General features: G+C 50.5%; 2 protein-coding genes across 4 annotated transcripts in view; one reads left to right on the top strand and one right to left on the bottom strand.

Annotated features, from left to right (window-relative positions):
- Positions 1-8,420, top strand: part of GSN (gelsolin) — a 33,190-nt gene extending 24,770 nt beyond the window's left edge. For 2 of the 3 annotated variants that reach the window (XM_069747421.1, XM_069747422.1), the window contains exons 12-17: positions 5,609-5,779; positions 5,949-6,123; positions 6,606-6,727; positions 6,842-6,919; positions 7,031-7,091; positions 8,087-8,420. In XM_069747421.1, the coding sequence (XP_069603522.1) occupies positions 5,609-5,779; positions 5,949-6,123; positions 6,606-6,727; positions 6,842-6,919; positions 7,031-7,091; positions 8,087-8,256 (777 nt within the window). In that variant the 3' untranslated portion in view covers positions 8,257-8,420. Of the gene's footprint in view, positions 1-5,129; positions 5,145-5,608; positions 5,780-5,948; positions 6,124-6,605; positions 6,728-6,841; positions 6,920-7,030; positions 7,092-8,086 lie in introns of all 3 variants that reach the window. The other variant, XM_069747420.1, reaches the window with a different exon arrangement.
- Positions 8,421-9,983: 1,563 nt separating this feature from the next.
- Positions 9,984-24,435, bottom strand: part of STOM (stomatin) — a 51,627-nt gene continuing 37,175 nt past the window's right edge. Inside the window, exons 2-7 of the mRNA XM_069747419.1 lie at positions 19,768-19,871; positions 19,585-19,657; positions 19,054-19,136; positions 13,896-14,099; positions 13,687-13,821; positions 9,984-10,508 (exon numbers count right to left, since the gene is read on the bottom strand). Of these exons, the coding sequence (XP_069603520.1) occupies positions 10,314-10,508; positions 13,687-13,821; positions 13,896-14,099; positions 19,054-19,136; positions 19,585-19,657; positions 19,768-19,871 (794 nt within the window). The 3' untranslated portion in view covers positions 9,984-10,313. The remainder of the gene's footprint in view (positions 10,509-13,686; positions 13,822-13,895; positions 14,100-19,053; positions 19,137-19,584; positions 19,658-19,767; positions 19,872-24,435) is intronic.

Genomic DNA, 24,435 nt, shown 5'->3' with positions numbered 1-24,435 from the left:
TAATGCGGCCTGCTACAGACAGTGGAAGCTTACTCCAAGATGCAAATTTCGATTTAGTATATTCCAACAGGGGGAGAACGTTAAGCTGTAAATCCAACCCGCTGCGTTGGGACATGTAAATACCCAAGTACTTAAATTTAGACACTATCGGCAATAAAGAGAGAGTACTAAGATTGGGTGCTGGGAGCTGAGATAGAGGTAGTAGGGCAGATTTATCCCAATTAATATATAGACCTGAGAACCCACTAAATTTATCTATGGTAGCAATTACCCTTGGTAATGTTTCTTCTGCCTTATCCATGAATATTATCATGTCGTCAGCATATAAACCAATGACATCAGTGCGGTCCGCTATTTTAATACCATCAATACCGGGGGTTGAACGCAAACGTACAGCCAATGCCTCTATTGCTAAAGCAAATGGGGCTGGGGAGAGGGGGCACCCTTGACGGGTTCCCCTATATAGTGAAAATGGTTCAGAGATGGAGCCGTTAACGACTATACGGGCCTTGGGTTTCAGATATAACACACCAACCCATTTCAAAAATTTCTCCCCAAAGCCATATTTCTGCAGACAGGCGGACAAAAAGGGCCATTCAAGAGAGTCGAACGCCTTGGTTGCGTCTAGCGACGCCAATGCCCAGCTATTATCTGGCAACAAAGAGCTATACTGAATCACCGACTGGACCCGCCTTATATTTATAGAGGTGCTCTTACCGGGCATAAAGCCAGTTTGATCTGGATGTACAATATCTAATATGATGGAGTTCAACCTGGTAGCCAGTATTTTAGCAAAAATCTTATAATCCACGTTTACCAGGGATATGGGACGATAGGATCCACATTCCAAAGGATCTTTCCCCTCCTTCTTAAGTACAATAATATGTGCTTCATAAAAAGTATCAGGTAGACACCCTGCCCTCCATATCTCTTTAAATACTTTCAATAAAAGCGGAGCCAGTATCTCCCGATATCTTCTATACAGCTTTATAGGAAATCCATCTGGTCCAGGGGCCTTCCCAGAGGCCATATCTGTTATAGCTTGCTCCACTTCCTCCAGAGTAAATTCAGCGTCCATAAAGACCTGCTGGGCGGAGCTCAGTGCAGGGAATGTTATATCGGACAAATATACCGTCTACCTTCTTTAAACACTACCGACTAGATCTATCCTCCGACTGACCTTACCTTTGGTAGAAGGGTGCTACAAGCGGTGGTCCCTCCCTAAGGTGTTTCTTTCTCCAAAAATCTCTCAGGTGTGCTGTCATGGGAGACGGGAAAACACCAAGGTTACTTACCGGTAGCCGTTTTTTCCAGAGCCCATGACAGCACCTGTATATTCCCTCCCTTCTTTTTCACCCTTTGGTGCGCACTTTTAGCTGGGTGTTTTTTTTTGTTATTATAATGTGGTGGTAGATTGCCATGCGAAGTAACCAAGGGGGCTTCTCATGCTCTGAAAACCAACTGAAGCGAGGGAGAGGTACCGCCCTTTTATTTCAGTAGGTTTCCTGTCCTGACTGGGCGGATCCCCTCTCTCAGGTGTGCTGTCATGGGCTCCGGAAAAAACGGCTACCGGTAAGTAACCTTGGTGTTTCTGTTAGTTTGCACTCACCCCTAAAATCCTTCACTTTTTACTAACCCCCCCTAATTTCTACACCTCGTAAGGAAATGTTCATCTCTTCAATCCTCCCCATCATCTCGCCTCCTCCTCAGAACTGTTCCTTAACATACAATCCTCTGTCTCCAAATACAGACAGCACCCTCATGCCCTCTCCTGCTCCCACCTGCTAACACTTTCTCTGCTCCTCTTCACTCCTGGTGATATTTCTCCAAATCCTGGTCCTCCTCACCACATCCCCACAGTCAGTTCTTCCTCCCATCCACAAACTTCCGTAACCTCTCTAACCTTATACCCATTCGCCCAGCCCCCGCTTCCCCAGTCCCTCTAACAGGAGCTCTGTGGAACACTCGCTCTGTCTGCAACAAAATTTCCTACATCCATGATCTTTTATTACTCACAAACTTTCCTTCCTCGCCATCACTGAAACTTGGCTCACCCCCTCTGACACAGCCTCTCTGCTGCACTCTTGTATGGTGGATTCCACTTTTCCCACACACCCCACCCCAGCAGCAAGCATGCTGGAGGAATTGGTTTTCTCCTGTCAGATAACTGTTCCTTCACCCCAATCCCAGTGCCGCCCTCTGTTACCCTCCCTTCCTTTGAAGTGCGCATCTATTCCCCCTCCAACTGGCTGTCATTTACCACCCCCCAGGGCCAGCCACCACCTTCTTCGACCACTTCACCACCTGGCTACTTCATTTCCTTTCCACTGACATCCCCACTATCCTCATAGGTGACTTCAACATCCCCATTGACACCTCCCTCTCGGCTGCCACTAAACTTCTATCTCTGACTTCCTCCTTCGGCCTCGCTCAATGGTCTTCTGCAGCCACCCACATAGATGGCCACACATTGGACCTAATCTTCACCTGCCTCTGCTCCCTATCCAACCTCTAAATCACCTCTACCTCTTTCCAACCACAACCTACTCACATTCTCTTCCCTCTCCACTCCTTGTTCATAAACGTGCACACCCTCGCAGAAATGTCAAACACCTTGATCTACTCTCACTCTCTGAATCTCTTCTCACTCTTACAGACATAAGTTCCTTACACAATGCGGACGCCGCTGCCGCTTTATAGAACACCACAATAGCTGCAGCTCTGGAATCTGTTGCCCCTCTCACACATACCAAAGTTCACAAAATAGACAGCCCTGGCACACCAGCCTGACGTCCATGTGGAACTGTCCTCCCATCTCTATTCCTGCTCCCTCTTCGACTGCTTACAATCTGGCTTTCGGTCACACCACTCCACTGAAACTGCCCTAACAAAAGTCACCAATGACCTATTAACTGCTAAGAGCAACACTTCTCTATCCTCCTCCTCCTCCTGGACCTGTTCTCTGCCTTTGACACAGTGGACCATTCCCTGTGGCTGTGGACCCTCTCATCCCTTGGCATCACAGACTTGGCCCTATCTTGGATCTCGTCATATCTGACAGACCGGACATTTAGCGTCTCCCACGCACACACCACCTTCTCACCTCGCCCCCTATCTGTCGGAGTCCTGCAAGGTTCAGTCCTAGGGCTCCTACTCTTCTCCATCTATACCTTTTGGCCTGGGACAGCTCATAGAATCTCACGGCTTTCAGTATCACCTCTATGCTGATGACACACAGATCTACATCTCTGGCCCAGATATCACCTCCCTAATAACCAGAATCCCACAAAGTCTGTCTGCCATTTCATCCTTCTCCACTCGATTTCTTAAACTTAATATGGACAAAACAGAATTCATCGTCTTTCCACCATCTCACTCGACTTCCCCAACAGACCTATCCATTAAAGTAAGCGGCTGCCCACTCTCCCCAGTCCCACAAGCTCGCTGTCTCAGGGTAATCCTTGACACTGATCTCTCCTTCAAACCACATATCCAAGCCTTTCCACTTCCTGACGACTTCAACTCAAAAATATTTCCCGGATCCATACATTCCTAAACCAAGAATCTGCAAAAAACCCTAGTGCATGCCCTCATCACCTCCCCCCTTGACTACTATAACTTCCTGCTCTGTGGCCTCCTCTCGAACACTCTCGCACCCCTCCAATCTATTCTAAACTCTGCTGCCGACTAATCCACCTGTCCCCCTGCTATTCCCCGACTTCTATCCTCTGTCAATCCCTGCACTGGCTCCCCATTACCCAAAGACTCCAGTTCAAAACCCTAACCATGACGTACAAAGCCATCCACAGCCTGTCTCCTCCATACATCTGTGACCTCGTCTCCCGGTACTTTCCTGCACGCAACCTCTGATCCTCACAAGATCTTCTCTACTCCCATCTTATATCCTCTTCCCACAATCGCATACAAAATTTCTCGCGCGCATCACCCCTACTCTGGAACTCTCTACCACAACACATCAGACTCTCGCCTACCATTGAAACCTTCAAAAACGAACCTGAAGACCCACCTCTTCCGACAAGCCTACAACCTGCAGTAACCACCGATCCACCAAACTGCTACATGACCAGCTCTACCCTCGCCTACTGTATCCTCACTCATCCCTTGTAGACTGTGAGCCCTTGCGGGCAGGGACCTCTCTCCTCCTGTACCAGTTGTGACTTGTATTGTTCAAGATTACTGTACTTGTTTTCATTATGTACACCCCTCTTGACATCTAAAGCACCATGGAATAAATGGTCCTATAATAATAACCTATACATACGCAGTCACTAGAGGGGGTACCTCACATAGAGATGTTGGGCATACAGTCACCACTATAGGGGGTCCCCACATACAGATGTGTATGTACACAGTCAGCACTAGAGGGAGATCCTCGCATACGGATGTGTATATTCATTCATTCACCACTAGAAGGAGCCATTCACTTACAGGTGAGTGTAATATGCAGTCACCACTGGAGAGGGCTTCTTGCATACAGCTGTGTGTATACAGTCACCATTAGGCTGCTTTCACACATCAGTTTTTTGCCATCAGTCACAATCCGGCGAATTCTGAAAAAAAACAAAAAACGGATCCTTCAAAAGTTGCCACCGGATCAGTTATTTCTCATAGACTTGTATTAGCAACTGATTGTGACGGATGGTCTTACGTTTCATCTCTTTTTTTCCCGATCCGTCGAAAATTAGTTTTCTGGCGGCCGGAAAAAACAGACATAGTAAAGTTTTTTGTGTCCATCGAAAAAACGGACAGCGACTGATCCGTCGCCGTCCATTGTTTGCTACAATGGAACCCTATGGCGCTGGATCCGTCAAATGATGATTTTTGTAACTGAGCATGCTCCAATTTTTTTTTTATCCAATTGGCTGGATCAGCTAGTCGGATCCATCGCATCAGTTTTTCACAATCTGCGACGGATCCATTTTTTTTCAACAGTCGACGGATTGTGACCGACGGCAAAAAACTTGTGTGAAAGCAGCCTTAGAGGAGAGGAACTCTTGGCATACAGATTGTATGTGCAGGTCTCTGCTGCGACTGTTGCTGCTCTGTGCAGTGAGAGTTGACCTTGGTGCCTCTTATATATTGAAGCCTTCACTCTTCTCTCTGTGCAGGGGCCCAGGAGTCAGGTACATGGGTGTGCTGCATGTTATGCTGGGGACACCTTTTCTGTGCTGGTTGGGCTGATATGTGCCCCCATGTACTACAATGATTGGCTGCTGATTACAGGGTCTGCAGCTTAGTGTATTACTTATCCCTCTCCTGACCGCGACCATATAACCTGAACTCTAATGACCTTTGTGATTTGAGGTGGCACCCATTATTGTTTTGTTCAGTGCGTACATTACACTGTATCAGTGATTCCTGATGGTTTTGTGCAGAGCATTTTGGGTAACGTGTATGGCACTGGTGTATAATTTATATGTCCCCCCCCCCCCCGTGCATGGAGTGTGGTCATAAGCTGCACGTGTCAAACGCTTCCCCCACCCCACTGTGTGTCCATCTAGTGACGTCACCTGGAGATGCGAGGGCCGGTTGGTGGGTTTCCCCAGTGATGCGGCTGGAGTGTAATTTGAATAGTCTTGTGTGACAGGTGCGCGTGGTGCAGGGCAAGGAGCCGGCCCATCTCCTCAGCTTGTTTGGTGGGAAACCACTGATCGTCTATAATGGCGGAACCTCCAGAGAAGGCGGACAGAGCCCAGACGCGGATGTACGTCTCTTCCAAGTGCGGGCATCATCTGCAGGCTTCTCTAGGGCCGTGGAGGTAAGGCATATCTATTGTAGCAGCCTGTGTGGCCCTGGTTCTCCTCCTGTGATCGGGGCCCTGCGTCTCCTTCCTGTGACTGGCGCCCGGCTTCCTGTGACTGGCGACCCGCTTCCTGTGACTGGCGCCCGGCTTCCTGTGACTGGTGACCCGCTTGTGTCTTTGATAGGTGGAAGCCTCTGCTGACAATCTGAACTCCAATGATGCGTTTGTCCTGAAGACACCGACCGCTGCATTCCTGTGGGTGGGACAAGGCTCCAGCAATGCAGAGAAGCAGGGGGCCCAAGAATTATTAACTGTCCTCGGGATCCCCGGCTCAGAGATTGCAGAAGGAAGAGAAACTGGTAAGAAACCAAACGGGACTATGGGGTAAGCAATAACACTCGCCTGGCCGGGAAGAGGGGATTGTGGGGTGAGTGTCTCTTCCGAATCATTATGATCAGTTCCGTTCCCGTGGCCACAGCGTCTGTTTTTCCAGCTGAGTGCGTCGCTATGGCGGATGTGCTGCCTGCTGCCCACCCCTCCAGCTGCGTCCTCACCTCTTCCCAAGCGGAGGAGATTGATGCTGCGCCTGGACTTCACTGTAAATCCTCTTTGGGCTCAGGATGTGGCACATTTGCAGATCTCAATGAATTGCGCTCCTGGTGTGGCGGTCGGATCAGTGGTGATTTTGTCTATTGGGCGGAGCTCCTGGTGGTTGGATCGCCTTCAGCGCTGGAATTCCACCCATCGTCTCAGTGTTTCACTTCGAATTAAAGTTACGTTTTACCTTTTCCTGCAATTCATTGGTGCAGTGGTCATGTGACTCCTTTTGCTCTTGTTGCAGATGACTTCTGGGCAGCACTGGGTGGGAAGGCTGCATACCGCACCTCCGCCAGGCTGAAGGACAAGCTGAACGCACACCCTCCCCGCCTCTTTGCCTGCTCCAACAAGACTGGCAGATTTATTGTAAGTGGCTGCCTCTGTCTCCTTCCACCAACCGTGACACCTGTGCCCCCTCCCTACACCAATTGATCTTGCTGTTGACATTCCCCCAGTCTAATTTTTTGCTACATCCTGTAGATTGAGGAGGTTCCGGGTGAGATCACACAGGACGATCTGGCCACCGATGACGTGATGCTGCTGGACACCTGGGACCAGGTATAACCTGACAGCCACTGTGGGGTTAATGCTCCTGGCTCCTAACCCCAGAAGGAGCAAAAACCAGAGAGCAGCAGTTCTGTACAATCAGCTTCTCTTCTGTGTTTTCAGGTGTTTGTCTGGATTGGAAATGAAGCCCAAGAGGAAGAGAAGAAGGAAGCGCAGGCCTCAGGTAGCAAGTGGGGATATTCAGGATATTCTCTGTATGGGGTCTACAGCGTGTTGCTCCAAGGCGTTCTCTGTATTGCAGGGGTGTCAAACTGCATTCGAGGGCTGCAAACAGATCATGTTTTCAGGATTTCCTTGTACTGCACAGGTGATAATTTAATCACCAACTCATTATTTGTGTAGGTGATTAATTTATCACCTGTGCAGTACAAGGAAATCCTGAAAACATGACCTGTTTGCAGCCCTCGAGGAATGCAGTTTGACACCCCTGCTGTATTGGGTCCTCTGAGCGTTGCTCCAAGGCATTCTCTGTATTGGGTCCTCTGAGCGTTACTCCAAGGCGTTCTCTGTATTGGGTCCTCTGAGCGTTACTCCAAGGCGTTCTCTGTACAGGGTCCTCTGAGCGTTGCTCCAAGGCGTTCTCTGTATTGGGTCCTCTGAGCGTTGCTCCAAGGCATTCTCTATACAGGGTCCTCTGAGCGTTGCTCCAAGGCATTCTCTGTACAGGGTCCTCTGAGCGTTACTCCAAGGCGTTCTCTGTACAGGGTCCTCTGAGCGTTGCTCCAAGGCATTCTCTGTACAGGGTTCTCTGAGCGTTGCTCCAAGGCATTCTCTGTACAGGGTTCTCTGAGCGTTGCTCCAGGGTGTTCTCTGTATGGTGGTCTGTAACTCGTTGCTCCAAGGCGTTCTCTGTACAGGGTCCTCTGAGCGTTGCTCCAGGGTGTTCTCTGTATGGCAGTGTTTCTCAGCTCTAGTCCTCAAGACCCCACAACAGGTCATGTTTTCAGGATTTCCTTAGTATTGCATAGGCGATGGAATTAATTCTTGAGCAGGTGATGAAATTATCACCTGTGCAATACTAAGGAAATCCTGAAAACATGACCTGTTGTGGGGTCTTGAGGACTGGAGTTGAGAAACACTGCTGTATGGGGTCTGCAGACCAAGGTTGCTTACATAATGTGGGTCATCATCTCACCTTCGGCCACTTCTGTTTTTCAGCTTCTAAATACATAGAGACAGATCCATCTGGCAGAGACAGGAGGACCCCTGTGGCTGTGATCAAGCAGGGATTTGAGCCCCCCACCTTCACTGGCTGGTTCCTGGGCTGGGACAATGACTTCTGGGCGGTGGACCCTCTGGAGAAGGCGCTGGCGGAGCTGAACATGTGACCTGGATTAGTTCTCTGCGACCTTTGTGCCTTCACTGCCTGAAATCCCCAACTCCCTTACTAGAGACTGACCCCTCTCCACCCCTCTCTCGCTGTGCAGTCACCAAACATATGGAACCTACAATAGTTTTTCAATATTTAAAAGCAATAAAAGCTTCAACTGGACCAGCGCCAAAATGTTCTGTGGGCGGCACAAATGTCCCAATGTAACACGTCTCCTACTGAAACTGCTGCCCCTGTTCCGCTCATAGCGAGATCTGCACTCATAATAAGACACTATGTAACAGCAGCATAATAACCGCAGCTCTGTAGGTGACTGTAGGTTAAGACCCTATGTTACAGCAGAATAGTGACTGCAGCTCTGAAAGATGTCAGTAATGTAAGATTTTCCTCAGTGAGCTCTAACCGCAGACATCTGTCAACAGGATTGTGCTCAGTAAACTGCAGGCATTGTCATGTTGCTGCTGTTACACTGATTAAAATGATGCCTGGGGTGAAGAAATGCTTGTTGTGTAATAATCAGTGTTAAGGTACCGTCACACTAGACGATATCGCTAGCGATCCGTGACGTTGCAGCGTCCTCGCTAGCGATATTGTCCAGTGTGACAGGCAGCACTGATCAGGCCCCTGCTGTGCTGTCGCTGGTCGGGGAAGAAAGTCCAGAACTTTATTTGGTCGCTGGACTCCCCGTAGACATCGCTGAATCGGTGTGTGTGACACCGATTCAGCGATGTCTTCGCTGGTAACCAGGGTAAACATTGGGTAACTAAGCGCGGGGCCGCGCTTCGTAACCCGATGTTTACCCTGGTTACCATCGTTAAAGTAAAAAAAACAACCGCTACATACTTACCTACCGCTGTCTGTCCTCGGCGCTCTGCTTCTCTGGTCTGGCTGTGAGCACAGCGGCCGGAAAGCAGAGCGGTGACGTCACCGCTCTGCTTTCCGGCTGCCCGGCGCTCACAGCCAGACCAGAGAAGCAGAGCGCCGAGGACAGACAGCGGTAGGTAAGTATGTAGCGTTTGTTTTTTTACTTTTTAGGATGGTAACCAGGGTAAACATCGGGTAACTAAGCGCGGCCCTGCGCTTAGTAACCCGATGTTTACCCTGGTTACCGGGGACCTCGGGATCGTTGGTCGCTGGAGAGCTGTCTGTGTGACAGCTCTCCAGCGACCAAACAGCGACGCTGCAGTGATCCGGATCGTTGTCGGTATCGCTGCAGTGTCGCTAAGTGTGACGGTACCTTTAGAAGTTTTCAGCTAATGAGATGCCCGTGCTCTAGGCCGACACTGTAGGCACTCTTATCTTCCTGCTCTAGGCCAGAGAAACCAAGGAGAGACCTGCCCACAGGTCACCCCGAAGCACAAACATGTTCCTCATCATGGAGACACTGCTGCGGGGCGGCCTGTGGGCATGTCTCTCCTTGGTTTCTCTGGCCTAGAGCAGGAAGATATGACTCATGCCCATGCTTCGGGGTGGGACTGTAGGCAATCGCTAGCTGCAAACTTCTAACACTATACAAGAACCACAAGACAGATTTCTTACACTGATTAAAATGATACCTGGTGTAACAGCAGCAACATGCCAGTGTCTATAGTTTAACTTGGCAGGATTTTGCTGACCGGTTCACTTTACTGTAAAATCAGCAGTGTTGGGGTTGCAGCTCCAGCTGTGACTAGAGTATAAGATAAAATTGATGCTGAGCTAGTCTATTATTTCTTATCGGACATCTTTCCACATGTAGAAATCTTCATTTATTAGACACAATATATAAAACATGATTAATAAGTTCAGCGCAATTCACAGAATTATAGTGAAAAGTAGAAAACGCATAAATTAAAACTAAGCAGCAAAGAGAAGGAAAGACACGGCATTGTGTGGTGTCTACAGGAAGGCTGCAGGTGCTGTGCGGGGGTTCCCTGTAAGTAAGTGCACCCTGCACCTGAGCATCATGGGACAACCAGCACCGCAGAGTCATCTGAGTAAATGGCTACATTGTATAGAATTAATTTTTGCTGCTGCGGTGTCTCTCGGTCTCTCCTCCCACTGGACGTACTGATGTTACTTGCGTCCGGCGAGCATTCCATGCAACATGTCAATGGGGAGAGGGAAGACAATGGTGGAGTTCTTCTCCGCAGCGATGGTGGTCAGCGTCTGAAGGTAACGTAACTGCAGTGCGGCAGGGGATTCTGTAATCACCATGGAGGCTTCTTTCAGTGCACGAGATGCATTCATTTCACCTTCTGCGGCAATTACCTGTGAAGAGGTGTATGTTATTGGGTTAATGCACGGCCATATCTAAGTGTCAAGGGCTGATTACTCATACACTGCTCAAAAGTAAAGGGAACACTTCTGTGAAATCCTGTCCAGTTATGAAGAAGCAACACCGAATGTGAATCAATTTCTCCTGCTGTTGTGAAAATGGATCAGACAACAGGTAGAAATGATAGACCATTAGCAAGACACCCCCTATAAAAGAGTGGTTCTGCACGTGATGACCAGACCCTTTCTCTGTTCTCATCCTTTTTAGCTGTTCTTTTGGTTACTTTTTCATGCTGTCATTGCTCTCATCCCTAGAGGTACGTGTCTACAACCCACATGTAGTGTAGCTCATCCAGGATGGCACATCAATGCGAGCTGTGGCAAGAAAGGTATGTCTGTAAGCACAATTTCCAGAGCATGGAGCAGATACCAGGAGACAGGGCAGTACACCAGGAGATGTGGAGGGGGCCGTAGGAGGGCAACAACCCAGCAGCAGGACTGCTAACTCCTTTGTGCAAGGAGGAGCCGTGTCAGAGCCATGCAAACTGACCCCCAACAGGCCACTAACATTCATTTGTCTGCTCAAACTGTCAGAAACAGACTCCATAAGGGTGGTATGAGGGCCTGACGTCCACAAGTGGGTGTTGCGCTTACAGCCCAACACCGTGCAGGGTAATTGACAGATTTGACATTGGTGCCCTATGCTCTTCACTAATGATATGTTCACACTGAACACATGTGACAGTCTGAAGACGCTGTGGAAAACGTTCTGCCTGCAACATCCTCCAGCATGACCGTTTGGCAGTGGGTCAGTAATGGTGTGGGGTGGCATTTCTTTGGAAGGCTGCACAGCCCTCCATGTGCTTGCCAGAGGTACCCTGGCTGCCATTAGGTTCAGGAATGAGATTCTCAGACCCATTGTGAGACCAAATGCAGGTGCACTAGGTCTTGGGTGCTGTCTGATGCATGGCAATGTAGCTCAGCAGTTTTTGCATGATGAAGGCATTGATGCTATGGACTGGCCCGCCTGTTACCCAGACCTGAATCCAATTGAGCACATCTGGGACATCATGTCTTGTTTCATCTACCAATTCCACGTTGCACCACAGACTGTCCAGGAGTTTACTGATGCTTTAATATATGTCTGGGAGCAGATCCCTCAGGAGAACATCCACCGCCTCATCAGGACCATGCCCAGGTGTTGTAAGTAAATCATATAGGCATGTGGAGGCCACACACTACTGAGCATCATTTCCTTGTGTTGAGGCATTTCCACTGAAGTTGGATCAGCCAGTAATTTGATTTTCCACTTTGATTTTGAGTATCATTCCAAATCCAGACCTCCATGGAATATTAATTTTGATCTACATTGAGCATTTTTATATTTTATTTTTCTCAATGCTTTCCATTATGTAATGAATAAAGATTTGTAACTGGGATAGTTCATTCAGTGATATCTATGATGTGAGATTTTAGTGTGCCCTTTATTTTTTTTTTCAGCAGTGGCTGCAGACAGGACGTTATGTATCTCGATGTCTACCCTGTCTATAGAGCTCTCCCCCTAATGATGGCTGCAGGCATATTATGTATCCCTGTCTACAGAGAGCTCCACCTAGTAGTGGCTGCAGGCATTATCTCATGTATCTCTGTTTATAGGAAGCTCCACACATTGGTTTCTGCAGTCATATTATGTACCTGTCTTGAAAGAGCGGCACCTAGTGGTGGCTGCAGGGAGGATCTCATTGTGTGTCACGGATGTGTCCGATGCTGCAAATCGTTGCTCTGCATCTGACTGAAGAAGGTCTCAGCAGTTTGCTTTGCTGACTTCTTCCTGGTCCTTCTATCTCTAGGACCCAGTGGCAGCTTTCCCCAGCCTCTAGTTGACACACCTGGACCTGGGAGTTGCCCGGAGCTATTTCCATTTCACTGTTGAGGCTTGGAGCTATAGCTGTCGACTATCTTCCTCTTTGGTGTTTGGAGGACGTCTGTGTTTCTGAGTTCCCCTTGTTTGTGTATCCCATCTGTCTTTAGAGGTTGTGGGGATCGACTAGTGCTCGTTCTGTCCTTCCCTATGCAGGGCTTATTGCCAGGGTCAGGCAGGGGTTAGGTATCCTGCTCGACGATAGGTGTGGAATCTAATATAGGGATGCTTAGGGTATGACAGGGTGATGTTAGATCTGCCTAGGGGTCTCCACTCTCCTTCCCTAGTTTTAGCTTCCCTTCTCCTTATCTCTTCGTGTCGCACTTAGTCTTTCCTACACTGTGTGACATTGTGTCTTTGTCTACAGGGAGTTCCACCTAGTGGTAGCTTCAGGCATTATATTATGTATCTCTGTCTACAGAGAGCGCCACCTAGTGGTGGCTGCAGATAGGATCTCATCATGTGTCGGTATAAAGCTTCACCTAGTGGTGGCTGCAGGCATTGTATTATGTATCTTTCTACAGGGAGCTCCCCCTAGTGGTGGCTGCAGGCAGAATGTGAATGGATGAAGATTTTGAATCCTGATCTAGTTTTCTCACTTTTGTCCGTGTTAAGTAGTGAATATAAAATCCCTGTGCTATTTTGGCAGTCAATTAGGATCAGTGATTGATCTGAGCGCAGCGTGGTACAGAGGGTCATCTCTTGCAGAGGCACTGGGTGCTTCCAGGGTGTAGCTCCATGACTGTCCCAGAGGTGGGGGAAGGGTTAATCTGCAGAAACAGGCATTGGACATTTCCGGCTTGTGTGCCTTGCCAGATCTGCTCAACGTCTGGAAGCTGTTGCCTCTGCTAATCCTGTAGCTTCCCAGTAAGGACTGGTATGTGCTGGGACAATGCCCGAGGCTGGAAATAGACAGGTGCCATGAGCTGCAGCCTGGATACTGTAGTGTCATGTGATGTTCTGGGTGGGGGATGGGCAGAGAAGTGGGATACTCTTGGGGCAGATAATGTGGGTCGGCTCCATCACTGGCCTTCCCCTATAAGACGTAGGGGTGTGATTGTGGGCAATATCTGATTATGAGGGATTGATTGAGAGTTGTGGTCTCTGGGGTCTGACTATAACTGCCCTCATGGCTGGTGGTTGTACCCCATCCACCTGATGAGTCTGGAACTACTTGTGTGCTGAAATATGTGGAGGGACATCAGACATTATCACCTGAAACACTCTGTGCTGCTGCTATAGAGTACATACCTTGGCCCTGGCCTCTCGGGCAGCCTCCGCTTCTGCCGCCATCGCCCTCTGCAGCTGGACAGGTAACTTGACGTCTTTGATCTCCACCCGCTCCACCTTGATACCCCAGTCATCTGTGGCAACGTCCAGCGTGGACTGGAAGGAGAGGAAACCGGCTGTCAGGCAGGGTTGTGGTCACAGGCCGAGCTTGTAGCGGCAGCGCCCCTTACCTGCATGCTATGTGCAATCTCCTCCCGGTCGGACAGGATCTGGGACAGGTTCTTGGTTCCCAGCACGTTCCTCAGGGTGGTCTGCGCCAGGAGGCGAGTGGCAGAATCAGCGTTGGTGATATTGGCTACGGCTAGGGTGGCATTCTGGACCCGATAGTACACCACACCGTCCACGCTGACAGTCACCGAGTCTTTAGTGAGGATCTGAGAAAACACGGGAGAAATGAAAAGGTCCTGACACCAGTGTATTTCTCTCAATCCTGCCCTACTGGCAGGCAGGACATGTACTGGCAGGCAGGACATGTACTCACAGGCAGGGAACGGGCACTGTCATGCTTTCCTCTGCCAGGTGCCCTGACCATGCCAACTTCTCTATACCTGCATGGAGGGCACCATCACATCTCACCCTGGGGAAGGGGCTCACTCATAATAGTGCATCATTGTGCCCGACCCCAGTGTTGGGCAGGCAGTCACTGACACCCAGGGGCACAGTGACTGTTCAGCACCGAGCTGCTTGGACCCAGACATTCAGCAGAACATTACAGGCAGTTACCGCCCCTTGGTGGGCGCTGATGCCACCAGTGCTGGTCCATCATGCAGTGCAGCATCACGCTCCTATTCCCTGCCCGCCCGGGAGTTACTACAACTATGAACTTCTTCTTCAATTACCTTGGCCCAGGGTGGGGACAGCATTACATTGGTTGTCAGGGACTGAACAGGGCATTTGTCAGCCCGTGAAAGGGAATGTATCATTAACATTTTTGTTTATTGTTTTACAATTTATTTTTAATGGTAGAAAATATTACTTTGAAATAATTTTTTTTATAGTATACTTTTAACCACTAGGGGGAGCAGCTGCTGACATTTGCAGTGAATCATGGTGTCGTCGCCTTCCGACTGCAGTAAATGTTGGGTGGTATCTGCTCCATTCCTCTGATCTCTAAATATTTTTTTTTTACTTTATTTTTTTTTTACATTTTAAAAGGGAACTAATAAAGTAATATTGTGCCCCCTCACAACTTATTTTCCCCCCACCAAAAATAGAAAAATTACAGACAAGCAGTTGTTATCACGTCCGGAAAGTTCCGGGTTCTCGATTACCTTTTAGTCCCTTCTAACATCTAAACAAAAAAAAACGAGATTGGACGTTTCACCAAATATGTGTATTTTAACTTCACATAGCAACAATAAGTTACAACGCTGGAATAGTGGGTTTAGCTGATCGCTGCGCAGCCCAAAATTCTGTAGAAATAGATGAAAATGATCTATGATACGATGGTGAAAACAGATGTGAGTTCAGCACATAAAAGTCAAGTCCTAACATTGCCCCGACGGGGTTTATACAGTATACCAACATATTGGCCCCTTTACATGAAGCAATTATAGCCGTCAAACTATCCCCCGGCTAAACATCTGACAAATCATCACACTTGTTTCTTGGCTGTGATGCCTTTCTGCAGCTTTATGAGTCCTGTTACTCGGCAGCACATCACCGGTGTAACCAATGCGCTTCTGATAAAGTGATGTTAAATCTGCACCCAACCAACGGATTGGCCATAGTATTGTAGAAACAATCAGCTGATCTTATAACAGCCTGGATCTAAGGGACCATAAACGCTCTAAACACCTGACCAACCAGCAGAGCGTTTCGCTCCTTTGTCAAGTGATCACTAGCAGGTTCACAGGTACTCTAGCATCAGATCTGCCTAATCTGCTTAGAGCACAAAAATACCTTGTCTTGACCCTGCAGCTGTACAGTCACTGGCCCTGCAGCCCAGCCTCCTCTGACCATTGAGCCCCATAGTCAGAGTTCCTGAAGCCCAGCCTCCTCTAGCCCTGCAAGTCATTGGACCCACAGCCCAGGCGGTTCCAGCACTATAGCCCCGCAGTCACCAGCTCTGCAGCTCATTCTCCTCTAGTGCTGCAGTCACCAGCTCTGCGGCTCATTCTGCTCTAGTGCTGCAGTCACCAGCTCTGCGGCTCATTCTGCTCTAGTGCTGCAGTCACCAGCTCTGCGGCTCATTCTGCTCTAGTGCTGCAGTCACCAGCTCTGCGGCTCATTCTGCTCTAGTGCTGCAGTCACCAGCTCTGCAGCTCATTCTCCTCTAGTGCTGCAGTCACCAGCTCTGCGGCTCATTCTGCTCTAGTGCTGCAGTCACCAGCTCTGCGGCTCATTCTGCTCTAGTGCTGCAGTCACCAGCTCTGCGGCTCATTCTGCTCTAGTGCTGCAGTCACCAGCTCTGCGGCTCATTCTCTAGTGCTGCAGCTACCGGTTTTGCAACCCAGCCTCCTCTGGTCATGCAGTCACTGGCCCTGCAGCTCAGTCCAGCCTCCTCTGGGCATGCTGCAATCAACTCTGCAGCCCAGCCTCATCCAGCTCTGTATTCACCGACCCCACAGCCTAGCCTGTTCCACAACTGTAGCCCCACAGTCATCGGCCCTATAGCTCTACAGTCTCCAGCTCCGCAGCTCAGCATCTTCAGGCCCTGCAGAGTAGACACCATTGCTCAGTCTCTGCTGGCCTTGAAGCCTTGTAGTCACAGGCCATGCAGCCAAGCCTCCTCTTGCCCTGCAGTTACTGGTCCCACAGCCCAGCCTCCTCTGGCCCCGCAGTCACCGACACTGCAGCCCAGCCTCTTCTGGCCCTTCAGTCACTGGTCCCGCAGCCCAGCCTCCTCTGGCCCTTCAGTCACTGGTCCCGCAGCCCAGCCTCCTCTGGCCCAGCAGTCACTGGCCACACAGCGCAGCCTCCTCTGGCCCTGCTGTCACTGGCCCCGTAGCGCAGCCTCCTCTGGCCCTGCAGTCACTGGCCACGCAGCGCAGCCTCCCCTGGCCCTGCTGTCACTATCCCCGCAGCGCAGCTTCCTCTGGCCCTGCAGTCACTGGCCACGCAGCCCAGCTTCCTTTGGCCCTGCTGTCACTGGCCCCGCAGCGCAGCCAGCTCTGGCCCTGCAGTCACTGGCCACGCAGCCCAGCCTCCTCTGGCCCTGCTGTCACTAGCCCCGCAGCGCAGCCTCCTCTGGCCCTGCAGTCACTGGCCCCGCAGCGCAGCCACCTCTGGCCCTGCAGTCAATGGCCACGCAGCCCAGCCTCCTCTGGCCCTGCTGTCACTGGCTTTGTAGCCCAGCCTGTTCCAGCCCTGCAGCCCAGCCTCTTCTGGCCTTGCAGATACATAGTCACAGACATCAAAAATAGAAGAACAAGGAAGCTATGTGCCGTAAAACTGTATAAATGTTATTTGTAATACAATTAAAATGTAATATAACATATGTTAAAATCCACTAGAGGTGGACAGCAATTGCAAAGAGAGCAACCATGCAAGAGACTATAGTACCACAATACAATTTCATATTGCCCCAACCAAAAGGTCAATAACAAGATGTTGAAGATTAAACAAAAGGCATGTTGCATCGGGGTAATGAGCAAAAAACCAGCTTCAAAAATAGTCACATTATGCCTAAGTAATAAATAATATGTCACACTCCCCACGATAAAGCTAACGCGAAACGCGCGTCGGGGTGTCAGCACCATCTCCAGGTAGAGTACCCACAGACCACCAATGATTTTTTTATTTATTTAATCCATATTGCTGCCACTTGTTCCGGATTTACTTTCTCTACTATTAAGGATATGCACACTGAGCCTCTAAATCCTCCATTTGGACATATGCACATTGGCACTTTCTTCTAAACCGGACATGCATTAATTATTTATTACTTAGGCATAATGTGACTTTTTTTGAAGCTGGTTTTTTGCTCATTACCCTGATGCAACATGCCTTTTGCTTAATCTTCAACATCTTGTTATTGACCTTATGGTTGGGGCAATACAGAATTGTATTGTGGTACTATAGTCTCTTGTATGGTTGCTCTCTTTGCACTGTTGTCCCCCTCTAGTGGATTTTAACATATGTAATATTACATTTTAATTGTATTACTAATAAAATTTATACAGTTTTACGGCACATGCCTTCCTTGTTGTTCTATTTTTGATGTATTGATTCCTTTTGGAAGCGCCAATTAGGCATTTGCTTTCTCTGTTGCTCTATATTGTCACAGAACCTACAGCCCAGCCTCCTCTAGTCTTGCAGCTCTGTAATCTGCAATCACCGCCCCAACAGCCCTGCAGTCCCACAATCATGCCTGCTCCAGCCCTGTAGTCACTGGCCCTGTAGACCAGCCTCCTCTGGCCCTGTAGCTCCACAGTCACAGGGATTGTATCCCAGCCTCCTCCAGCCCTGAGGTTATTTGCCCTGCAGCCAGCCTCCTCTTGTTCTGCAGTCATCGGCCTTGCAGCCCAGCCTCCTCTGACCCTGCAGCCCTGCGGTTACTGGCCCTGCAGCCCGGCCTCCTCTGGCCCCGTAGTCACCGACCCTGCAGTCCAGCCTTCTCTGGGCCCGCAGCCCTGTGGTTACTGACCCTGCAGCCCAGCCTTCTATGGCCCCGCAGCCCTGTGGTTACTGGCCCAGCAGTCACCGGCCCTGCAGCCCAGCCTCCTCTAGCCCTGCAGCCCTGTGGTTATTTGCCCTGCAGCCCGGCCTCCTCTGGCCCCGTAGTCACCGACCCTGCAGTCCAGCCTTCTCTGGGCCCGCAGCCCTGTGGTTACTGACCCTGCAGCCCAGCCTTCTATGGCCCCGCAGCCCTGTGGTTACTGGCCCTGCAGCCCAGCCTGCTATGGCCCCGCAGTCATCGGCCTTGTAGCCCAGCCTTCTCTGGCGCCGCAGCCCTGTGGTTACTGGCCCAGCAGTCACCGGCCCTGCAGCCCAGCCTCCTCTAGCCCTGCAGCCCTGTGGTTATTTGCCCTGCAGCCAGCCTCCTCTTGTTCTGCAGTCATTGGCCTTGCAGTCCAGCCTCCTCTGACCCTGCAGCCCTGTGGTTACTGGCCCTGCAACCCAGCCTCCTCTGGCCCCGTAGTCACCGGCCCTGCAGTCCAGCCTTCTCTGGGCCCGCAGCCCTGTGGTTACTGGCCCTGCAGCCCAGCCTTCTATGGCCCCGCAGTCACCGGCCTTGCAGCCCAGCCTCCTCTGGCGCCGCAGCCCTGTGGTTACTGGCCCAGCAGTCACCGGCCCTGCAGCCCAGCTTCCTCTGACTCCGCAGTCACTGGCCCTGCAGCCCAGCCTCCTCTGGTCCACAGTCACCAGCCCTGCAGCCTTTCTTACCTCTTGGGGTGGGATATCGAATGAGATGGTCCTCATATCCACCTTGATGAAGCTGTCGGTACAGGGCAAGACAAAGAAGAGACCTGCAGAGGAGTCACATGGTCAGTGAGGGCAGTGATTATAGGTAACCTCACGGCAGCGGATTTTGTAATGCACGCTCAGTGCAGTGAGGGGCCCTGGACAGTGTAGGCCCTGCGCTGTCGGTTATGAATGGGATCATGTGACCAATTCTAACTGATCTGCTGTGGATTAACTTCATCTTTGCGACTCCCATCATCTGCATACTGTGAAAAGTTTCTAACATCAGGAGGCGAAGACCCATCCTGAACTGATCCATTGTAACATAGCTGCAGCTGTCAGAAGTGTGTGTCTGTATACAATTACAGCCTGCAGATGTGAACAAGGGTTTCTATTCTCTGACTGCTAGCAGAGATATTGATAATGGGGGGCATGATGTCGATCAGGAATTTCCTGTTTTGTTTACATGGGGCTGCAGCAGTCCTGTGTACAGGGCACTGTGCAGAGCCTGACCTGGTCCCTTTGCTCCTCCGCGCAGGATACGCCCCAGCCTGAAGATGATCGCCCGCTCGTATTCCTTCACAATCTGAAATGAGAAGAGCCAAGACATCAGAGGAGCGATGTAGTGATGGGCATGGCCAGGTGCCACCACATCCCTCCTAGACATGTCCGGGCATTGCTGCGTCTCCTACTTACCTTTATACACATCCATACTGATACAGGAAATGTGAGAATGGTGAAGAAGAAGGATACAATCACCAGGACCCACCCGCAGCAGCCGAGCCCGGGGTCCGGATCTCCTGCAAGAGCGTAGAGAATCTGTCATGTCACCGCCACGTCACATGATCTGTGCTCAGCAGCAAATCATTTCTAACCTTTGTAATAAAAACAATTACTGGAAACATTGTAGCAAGCAATCAGGCCACGCCTCCACATCCATAGGCACCCCTAGTGCAAAGGAGACTCCTCCCACATGACCCTTTACTGCAACAGTGATCTTTGGAGACAGACGAGTGGCTGCACAGAGGAACCAGGGAGTCACGTCTGCCCCCCCCAGCGATGGTGTACAATGTATCAGTATGGGAAGTCACATGTCTGCCCCCCCAGCGATGGTGTACAATGTATCAGTATGGGAAGTCACCTGCCCCCCAGGGATGGTGTACAATGTATCAGTATGGGAAGTCACATGTCTGCCCCCCCCAGCAATGGTGTACAATGTATCAGTGTGGGAAGTCACCTGCCCCCCAGGGATGGTGTACAATGTATTAGTATGGGAGGTCACATGTCTGCCCCCCCCCCCCAGGGATAGTGTACAATGTATTAGTATGGGAGGTCACATGTCTGCCACCCCCCCCCCTCCCAGGGATGGTGTACAATGTATGAGTATGGGAAGTCACATGTCTGCCCCCCCCCCCAGTGATGGTGTACAATGTATCAGTATGGGAAGTCACATGTCTGCCCCCCCCCCCCCAGGGATGGTGTACAATGTATCAGTATGGGAAGTCACATGTCTGCCCCCCCCAGCAATGGTGTACAATGTATCAGTGTGGGAAGTCACCTGCCCCCCAGGGATGGTGTACAATGTATTAGTATGGGAGGTCACATGTCTGCCCCCCCCCCAGGGATAGTGTACAATGTACTAGTATGGGAGGTCACATGTCTGCCCCCCCCCAGGGATGGTGTACAATGTATTAGTATGGGAGGTCACATGTCTGCCCCCCCCCCCTCCCAGGGATGGTGTACAATGTATGAGTATGGGAAGTCACATGTCTGCCCCCCCCCCAGTGATGGTGTACAATGTATCAGTATGGGAAGTCACATGTCTGCCCCCCCCCCCCCCCGGGATGGTGTACAATGTATTAGTATGGGAGGTCACATGTCTGCCCCCCCCCAGGGATAGTGTACAATGTATTAGTATGGGAGGTCACATGTCTGCCCCCCCCCCAGGGATGGTGTACAATGTATTAGTATGGGAGGTCACATGTCTGCCCCCCCCCCAGGGATGGTGTACAATGTATGAGTATGGGAAGTCACATGTCTGCCCCCCCCAGTGATGGTGTACAATGTATCAGTATGGGAAGTCACATGTCTGCCCCCCCCCCCCAGGGATGGTGTACAATGTATTAGTATGGGAGGTCACATGTCTGCCCCAAGGGATGGTGTACAGCAGGAGTGTCAAACTGCATTCCTCGAGGGCCGCAAACCATGCGTGTTTTCAAGATTTCCTTAGCATTGCACAAGGTGCTGGAATCATTATTTGTGTAGGTGATTAAATTATCACCTGTGCAGTACAAGGAAATCCTGAAAACATGACTTGTTTGCAGCCCTCGAGGAATGCAGTTTGACGCCTCCGGTGTACAATGTATCAGTACGGGAAGTCACATGTCTGCCCCCCCAGTGATGGTGTACAATGTAACAGTATGGGAAGTCACATGTCTGCCCCCCCAGGGATGGTGTACAATGTAACAGTATGGGAAGTCACATGTCTGCCCCCCCAGGGATGGTGTACAATGTATCAGTACGGGAAGTCACATGTCTGCCCCCCCAGGGATGGTGTACAATGTATCAGTACGGGAAGTCACATGTCTGCCCCCCCAGTGATGGTGTACAATGTAACAGTATGGGAAGTCACATGTCTGCCCCCCCAGTGATGGTGTACAATGTAACAGTATGGGAAGTCACATGTCTGCCCCCCCAGGGATGGTGTACAATGTATCAGTACGGGAAGTCACATGTCTGCCCCTCCAGGGATGGTGTACAATGTAACAGTATGGGAAGTCACATGTCTGCCCCCCCCAGTGATGGTGTACAATGTAACAGTATGGGAAGTCACATGTCTGCCCCCCCCCCCAGGGATGGTGTACAATGTATCAGTACGGAAATCACATGTCTGCCCCCCCCAGCGATGGTGTACAATGTAACAGTATGGGAAGTCACATGTCTGCCCCCCCAGGGATGGTGTACAATGTATCAGTATGGGAAGTCACATGTCTGCCCCCCCCCAGGGATGGTGTACAATGTATCAGTATGGGAAGTCACATGTCTGCCCCCCCAGCAATGGTGTACAATGTATCAATCAGTACGGGAAGTCACATGTCTGCCCCCCCACGAATGGTGTACAATGTATTAGTACGGAAAGTCACATGTCTGCCCCCCCAGCGATGGTGTACAATGTATCAGTATGGGAAGTCACATGTCTGCCCCCCCAGCGATGGTGTACAATGTATCAGTATGGGAAGTCACCTGCCCCCCAGGGATGGTGTACAATGTATCAGTATGGGAAGTCACATGTCTGCCCCCCCCAGCAATGGTGTACAATGTATCAGTGTGGGAAGTCACCTGCCCCCCAGGGATGGTGTACAATGTATTAGTATGGGAGGTCACATGTCTGCCCCCCCCCCAGGGATAGTGTACAATGTATTAGTATGGGAGGTCACATGTCTGCCCCCCCCCAGGGATGGTGTACAATGTATTAGTATGGGAGGTCACATGTCTGCCCCCCCCCCTCCCAGGGATGGTGTACAATGTATGAGTATGGGAAGTCACATGTCTGCCCCCCCCCAGTGATGGTGTACAATGTATCAGTATGGGAAGTCACATGTCTGCCCCCCCCCCCCAGGGATGGTGTACAATGTATTAGTATGGGAGGTCACATGTCTGCCCCCCCCCCAGGGATAGTGTACAATGTATTAGTATGGGAGGTCACATGTCTGCCCCCCCCCCAGGGATGGTGTACAATGTATTAGTATGGGAGGTCACATGTCTGCCCCCCCCCCCCAGGGATGGTGTACAATGTATGAGTATGGGAAGTCACATGTCTGCCCCCCCAGTGATGGTGTACAATGTATCAGTATGGGAAGTCACATGTCTGCCCCCCCCCCCAGGGATGGTGTACAATGTATTAGTATGGGAGGTCACATGTCTGCCCCAAGGGATGGTGTACAGCAGGAGTGTCAAACTGCATTCCTCGAGGGCCGCAAACCATGCGTGTTTTCAAGATTTCCTTAGCATTGCACAAGGTGCTGGAATCATTATTTGTGTAGGTGATTAAATTATCACCTGTGCAGTACAAGGAAATCCTGAAAACATGACTTGTTTGCAGCCCTCGAGGAATGCAGTTTGACGCCTCCGGTGTACAATGTATCAGTACGGGAAGTCACATGTCTGCCCCCCCAGTGATGGTGTACAATGTATCAGTACGGGAAGTCACATGTCTGCCCCCCCAGTGATGGTGTACAATGTAACAGTATGGGAAGTCACATGTCTGCCCCCCCAGTGATGGTGTACAATGTAACAGTATGGGAAGTCACATGTCTGCCCCCCCAGGGATGGTGTACAATGTAACAGTATGGGAAGTCACATGTCTGCCCCCCCAGGGATGGTGTACAATGTATCAGTACGGGAAGTCACATGTCTGCCCCCCCAGGGATGGTGTACAATGTATCAGTACGGGAAGTCACATGTCTGCCCCCCCAGTGATGGTGTACAATGTAACAGTATGGGAAGTCACATGTCTGCCCCCCCAGTGATGGTGTACAATGTAACAGTATGGGAAGTCACATGTCTGCCCCCCCAGGGATGGTGTACAATGTATCAGTATGGGAAGTCACATGTCTGCCCCCCCCAGTGATGGTGTACAATGTAACAGTATGGGAAGTCACATGTCTGCCCCCCCCCCAGGGATGGTGTACAATGTATCAGTACGGAAAGTCACATGTCTGCCCCCCCCAGCGATGGTGTACAATGTAACAGTATGGGAAGTCACATGTCTGCCCCCCCAGGGATGGTGTACAATGTATCAGTATGGGAAGTCACATGTCTGCCCCCCCAGCAATGGTGTACAATGTATCAATCAGTACGGGAAGTCACATGTCTGCCCCCCCACGAATGGTGTACAATGTATTAGTACGGAAAGTCACATGTCTGCCCCCCCAGCAATGGTGTACAATGTATCAGTATGGGAAGTCACATGTCTGCCCCCCCAGCGATGGTGTACAATGTATCAGTATGGGAAGTCACATGTCTTCCCCCCCCAGGGATGGTGTACAATGTATCAGTATGGGAAGTCACATGTCTGCCCCCCCAGCGATGGTGTACAATGTATCAGTACGGGAAGTCACATGTCGGCCCCCCCCCAGTGATGGTGTACAATGTATCAGTATTGGAAGTCACATGTCTGCCCCCCCAGCGATGGTGTACAATGTATCAGTACGGGAAGTCACATGTCGGCCCCCCCCCAGTGATGGTGTACAATGTATCAGTACGGGAAGTCACATGTCTGCCCCCCCCAGTGATGGTGTACAATGTATCAGTACGGAAAGTCACATGTCTGCCCCCCCAGCGATGGTGTACAATGTATCAGTA

This window comes from Ranitomeya imitator, chromosome 2 (genome assembly GCF_032444005.1).
Source record: "Ranitomeya imitator isolate aRanImi1 chromosome 2, aRanImi1.pri, whole genome shotgun sequence".
In the NCBI taxonomy this organism is placed as follows: domain Eukaryota; kingdom Metazoa; phylum Chordata; class Amphibia; order Anura; family Dendrobatidae; genus Ranitomeya; species Ranitomeya imitator.
Note: the sequence above shows the minus strand (reverse complement) of the source record. Positions and strands in the feature narration are given on the sequence as shown.